Consider the following 6,199-nt stretch of genomic DNA (forward strand, 5'->3'; position numbering starts at 1 on the left):
GCACTTTATTTTATTGATATAAATTATACCTAATTACAGAATTTCTAAGGTCATTACTAATAAGAACTAGGGAATGTAATACGTAATTTCAAATTAAAAAATATTTTAACGTGATTCAGTATCTTCAGAGGTGCTGTGGTCTCGAGAGCCGTCAGAGTCCTGTAAAAACAAAAAACGTATTTAAAAAATATATAAATAAAAAGCCCGACTGCTTAAAAAGTTAAGTTATAAAATAATAGAATAGAAGCAGGCGTCACTTTGGTGAGTTCAATATGATCAGTGAATAATGTTTGCGTTGTCACTGATATCCGACAAAACGCACGTTTCACTTCTCGGAGATGACTTTAAAATACAATGTTTCGTTGCGAATAGTCGGGGATCCGTAGAACATTTTTTACAACTGATTAATTGACTAATGAAAGTAGAGACTGAAACCGCCTGCCAAATTTTAAAAAAATCATTTAAACTAATTAAAAAAACATGCGTTTTCATAGTTTGCTTGGATAATTTTTTTGTTTGTGAATACATTACTACCTATAGTATAAATATTAAACTCAGTTATTCCATTATTTGCACTATAATTTTAGATTTTAATCGGTTTTTTTTATTTGGCGATTGATTTCAGTCTACTTTTATTAGCCAAACTCTAGCGACTGACATCCTTGACCAATATTGGGAAGTTATACGAATAGTTCTACTCACAGAGGTCTCTTCCCTCGACGAAGAATGATTCATCAGCGCCCCCAGCGAACCGGATCTCGATTTTGCTGATAAATTCTTATCAGGCGACCTTAATCTTCCCAAAGTCTACAACGAATAATAGGCACGAGATGTTTTATTTGAGTCCTATTTTTCGACTCAATTTATTTGTTTCAAGATTTATCACATATATGTAAACAGCGGGCTATAGAACGAGCTATGAAAGGAGTATCTCTGCGTGATCGAATCAGAAATGAGGAGATCTGCAGAAGAACCAAAGTCACTGACATAGCTCAACGAGTCGCGAAGCTAAAGTAATGAAAGCAATGGGCAGGGCACATAGTTCGAAGAGCCGATGGATGTTGGGGGTCCCAAGGCGCTGTAATGGTGACTCCGCACTAGAAAGCGCAGTGTTGGTCGACCCCCTACCAGGTGGACTGACGACATCAACTGAGTCGCAGGGATACGCTGGATGGAGGCGGCTCGGTGACGTTTGGATGTACCTACAAAAGGCCTATATCCTGCAGTGGACGTCCATCGGCTGTTAAGAAGAGGATATGTAAAACAAAACAACCAACATGACGATCATTTTGGTTTTCCCGAAAAAAAAAGTATGCTTGTGTCCAGGCTATAATCTATTTTAATTCGGTTCAGTAGTCGCGACGTGAAAGGATAACAAACATTTATACTATCTTCTTAACCATTATTTTTTTGCAAATCTCGCAAACACCATGGATTTTCAAGGGATAAAATGTAGCCTACAATCTACTAGTTAATCTAAGGTATTATCTGTCTTCGCTTTAAATTTCAACCAAATCGGTTCAGTAGTTGCGCCGTTATAGAGGAACAAACATCCATATAAACTTTCGCGTTTATAATATTGGAAGGATAAATATAATAACGTTTTCCAGTACTTTACCATAGAGTCTTCATCATCTCTTGCCGGAGAGTATTGTGGGTTCATGAGGGAGGCCAGAGAAGACGACCTCACAGATATTCCTGTGCTGACTTGCTTCTCCGGCGATCGTAGTTTCCGTTTAAAGTTCTAAATTAAATTAATAACGAAGTTTATTCATAAGACAAATACCTAATTAAGCAAATTTTAAAAGAAACCGAATTCCTCGTGTTAATTAAATATGTGGACAAATTATTTTTCCCATCTTTTAGGGACCTTTAATTTTAATCAATATTAAAAAGGTGTTTACTTTTTAAATAAAATATAAAATATTAGTTGAAAATATTTACCGAATCATCCTCTTGATTGGAAAGACCTGTCATTAGAAGCTTACAAAATAGATCAATTTAAAATCAACTGTCAATTGTTGCAAATGTTGGTAAATAAGTTACTAAAGCAAGTAAAATAGCATACTTAGTTAACTAACACTTCTCAAAAGAATTAAGTACTTAAATTTTTCTGTTTGTCACAAGTAGGCATACGTAATTCGATGCTATGGCAAGTATTGATTTGCAATGTACCTACATTAGATAGGTTTTTTTTTTTATTTTTTATTCTTTACAAGCTAGTCCTTGACTACAATCTCACCTGATGGTAAGTGATGATGCAGTCTAAGATGGAAGCGGGCTAACTTGATAGGAGGAGGATGAAAATCCACACCCCTTTTGGTTTCTACACGGCATCGTACCGGAACGCTAAATCGCTTGGCGGTACGTCTTTGCCGGTAGGGTGGTAACTAGCCACGGCCGAAGCCTCCCACCAGCCAGACCACTAGGTACTAAGTAGATACATACAATATTTGATGTAAGTAATGTATTTTCAAGGTCTTCAACGAATTTTACATAAGTACATTTTAATAATCATGTCTTGTATTAAATAAGTAAACTTAATGAATCCACATTAATTTCTGCAATGCAAAATAAACTCTTACCTCCAAATCCGCCCTATCATTGATGTCAGCAATCTGCTGGAACGCAACGGTCAGCAATTCCACTGCCTTCGCGTGGAACGTCATTTCAATCCTCACGAAATCCGATAGCAGCGTTTTCAGCTGAGCCAGTTTGCGCTTTTCGAAAAACTCAGTCTGTTCACTCAAACCTTTCGCTGATCGAGACATTTCAGCAGTCGCTTTCAGTAGCTCCGATTCCGCATACGTCTAAATTGAAATTAGTTTTCAGTAACATAATCACTTCACGCACGTAGAGATATCACTTCGAGAATCAGTCGAGATTATGCGAGGGGTTAGGCTGTAATACACCAAGCTAGCCCAACGCGGATTGGCAGACTTCACACTCGTAGAGAATTGAGAAAATTCTCTGATATGCAGGTTTACTCACGATGTTTTCCCCTCACCGTTTGAGACACGTTGATACTTATTTAATTTCTTAAAATGCACATAACTGAAAAGTTGGAAGTGCTTGCCCCGGACCGAATTCGAACTTACGCCTTCCGTAGCGAAGGCAGATGTCATTTCCACTGAGATATTGTTTATATATTCTTCATTAAAACAAAAACGTATCTGTGATATCATCTTACTATTAAAGCGAAAGCCAAATTATCTTCCAAAAACTAAGTATAACTAAAATAAGTCTTAATAAAAACTAATAAATCTTTTCTAATTTTATAAAGACGTAAAGTTTGTGGTGTCGAGGCATTGATCTCCTATTAAAAAGTAAATGCACAATCAGCGACCAAAAAACGTCCCCACTCAATGAGTGCCAAACACAACTTCTTGGCACTCAATTCAAGTAGTCATTTGAAAATTCAACCTTAAACTCAATCCATAAGGTTGATTTTGCTCTGACTTTGAGATTTTATTGAATATTGGACTATGTTTAAAGGCCTAATAAAGGTATAATTTTCTTTGCCAATAATTCTAAAACTGTCAAAGCAAAATTGTCCATTTTTAAGTGAAATTTTCTACATGATTGTGCGTCCTTTTATTAGAAGAGGTCAATGTGTAGGGATAATATTATCTGGATCTACAGAACCGATTTTAAAAATTCTTTTACCACGAAAAAGCCACGTTAAATGGCTATTTTTATTCCTGTGTTTGTATGAGAACGGGAACTACATGGGAATTACACCTAATATAAAATAAACATACAACTTGTTGTCTGTTAAACGGTTGTCGTTCTTTGGCTTTATCCAAAACTTTTTTCCTCGCCATTTCCTTTTCCCTCACGTTCATCGTGTGCTTGAGCTCCTCCCTCGCGTGCTTACAAATACTTTCATATTGACACAGCTCCCCCATCACCTGCGGGACACGGTATCTTGATAGTGGCAAGCAGTGGCAGGTACGTAAATACAGGGTTGCTATGCAAAATAATGAGGGTACGAAATGTAAGTAGGTACAAATCGTTTTTGAAGTAAAACCTCTTTACGCACTATTGACTTGGGAAGTACCTAGCTATGCTTAAGCTATAGTCTGGCAAGTTCGTTGATAACACTCCCATGATATGCGGGCGACAGGGGGAAAGACGGCGCGGGTGTGAAATCGTGCGTGCGGGGAAGTGAGGTGCATCAGTCGTGGGTTTTTCATTCATCGCAACACGCCCCCCGCCACGCGCGGTACATCGGGAGTGTTACGAACGAAGTTGCCAAGCTATAGTATTTTATTATACGGAAACTGTAATCGGGTAAGGCGAACAGACGTTGAGAGGGAGAGCTAAAGAAGTTTTAATTCAATCGTGTGTTGCAGGAGATATCTCTGGATCTACTGAACCTGAAAAACCTGAAAATGAATTTTCAAAATCGGATTTGAAAATGTTTTCAACCGAATTTGAAATAGGCCATAATTTATGATCGTATTCCCACAGGAACGGGAACTTAGCGCGTGAAATCGCGGCGCGACGGCAGGTAAATAGATATAGAAACAATTATTTTCTTTTATATACATACTACCTGATCTGATTTAAAAAAATCTTTCAGTGTTAGATAGCCCATTTCTCGAGGAAGGCTATAGGCTATATATTATCATTATATTATATTATCACGCTAAGACAAATAGGAGCGGAGCACCAATGAAGAATGGTTTAAATCGGGATTTTCCTAATGAGGGCTTACGCTGCGTGCGCTGCGTAAACCTTTAACTGGGAACCTGGGAACAGTTCTGTAATACATGATTTTAGCGAATGGTTCTAAAATTTCTTCTTCTTATTTAAAAGATCTAAAAAAAGTTCGCAACAGTTCCCGCGGGATTTGTGAAAAATTTAAATCCACGCGGACGAATTCGCGGGCGTCCGTTAGTGAATAATAAAAATATAAATAGTTTGAGGGTAATTTATACACCTTAGCTTCCAAGCGTTGAACTTCACAGTTTCTGTATTCTTCTATAGCAGTAAGCGTTATTGATAAATTATCAAGCCCAGTACTTAGCGATTTGTTTACTATTTCATTATTGGCGTATTCCTTTAAAATTTTAGCTAGTTCGTCACCCATATCACGTAATCTGTAATAAAATTTATATAATTTATAAATGAAACAAAGGTTCTAAATATATTCTAGCCGACGCCCCGTGATTCCACCCGCGTAGTTCCCGTTTCCGTGAGAATACGGGGATAAAATATAGGTGGGGGAGAGCGTTCATCCCAAGCCACATTTAGTCTTTAATACGAATTTACCTACGGATTTTGCATATTTTTAATAGTTTTTAAAAATAAGTGTTTTTTTATACAGCAAGCAAGGCACTACCAATCTCACTTTGGGGAAAGTTGTGTTAAAGCTGATTTTCATGCTGTAGCTGCTTTAATTAAAATTTTAAAGATGTGATCTTTGTTAAACATTATGGATCAAATTACTAAAATACTCCTTTTATAAATAGGTAATCTTTTATTTGTTTTGTAGAGAAAGCATTGAATGAAATAATTATTTTTCTTACAAGATGACCTGAATTATAAAAAAGGTCCTGTAAAAAAATTATTTTATCCATTAATTACGGGACATCCTGTATAGCTTATGACACTCACAAATAACGTGGCTTTCTAGTGGTAAAATAATTTTCAGTCCGGTTCTGTAGAGTCAGAGATTAAATCCCCTACAATACCACAAACTTTACCTTTTTATAATACTAGTGTAGATTAGTAAAGATGAGTATAGTTACTTAGCGGTTTTTCTTGTGTAATCTCCGAAACCCACACACAACTCGCCAAAATTCTTTTCAACATTTGTGATGCGGTCTTGAATAAATTTTGCTTGTTGCTCATAACTTAATGAATGTGCATTATCTCCTCTAAACATATTTAATTTCGTCTTTTACATATACTTAGAAAACACTGGCGGTTTATTTTGTATTTAGATTTCCGTTACCTTGGTTACATGAGCACAGATTATGTACACTGGCTGGTAAGACAAACTGTCTATGGCATTTTGAACAATGTAGCATAGAGTATAAATGTGTAATGTATCCTCTTTGTGATAGCTTTTATCATTTATATTAACAATTTATATATTTTATTGACAACAAAGAAATTGTCGACATCTTTAATGAGTGAAAAATAATCGTAATACTTTCTAATCAGTAATTATTCAGTGGGTCTCAATAGT

The 6,199-nt window shown here is 36.3% G+C and overlaps 1 protein-coding gene across 1 annotated transcript; it reads right to left on the reverse strand.

Annotated features, from left to right (window-relative positions):
- Positions 1–105: 105 nt before the first annotated feature.
- Positions 106–5,966, reverse strand: LOC112052472 (CBY1-interacting BAR domain-containing protein 1-A). The gene is made up of 8 exons (XM_024091565.2): positions 5,757–5,966; positions 4,946–5,105; positions 3,762–3,911; positions 2,586–2,810; positions 1,945–1,983; positions 1,619–1,744; positions 703–807; positions 106–159 (listed from the first exon to the last, which is right to left on the reverse strand). Exons 1-8 carry the CDS (start codon positions 5,891–5,893, stop codon positions 106–108), a joined length of 996 nt encoding a protein of 331 aa, XP_023947333.2. The 5' UTR covers positions 5,894–5,966.
- Positions 5,967–6,199: the final 233 nt, after the last annotated feature.

The sequence above is a fragment of the Bicyclus anynana genome, chromosome 3 (genome assembly GCF_947172395.1).
Source record: "Bicyclus anynana chromosome 3, ilBicAnyn1.1, whole genome shotgun sequence".
Lineage (NCBI taxonomy): Eukaryota > Metazoa > Arthropoda > Insecta > Lepidoptera > Nymphalidae > Bicyclus > Bicyclus anynana.

Coding starts and splice junctions, on each gene's coding strand:
- LOC112052472 (XM_024091565.2), bottom strand. CDS start 5,893: ATGTTTAGAGGAGATAATGCACATTCATTAAGTTATGAGCAACAAGCA. Junction 5,106..5,756: donor TACACAAGAAAAACCGCTAA/GTAACTATACTC, acceptor ATTTTATTACAG/ATTACGTGATATGGGTGACG. Junction 1,984..2,585: donor ATGATAGGGCGGATTTGGAG/GTAAGAGTTTAT, acceptor CTATTTTGTAAG/CTTCTAATGACAGGTCTTTC.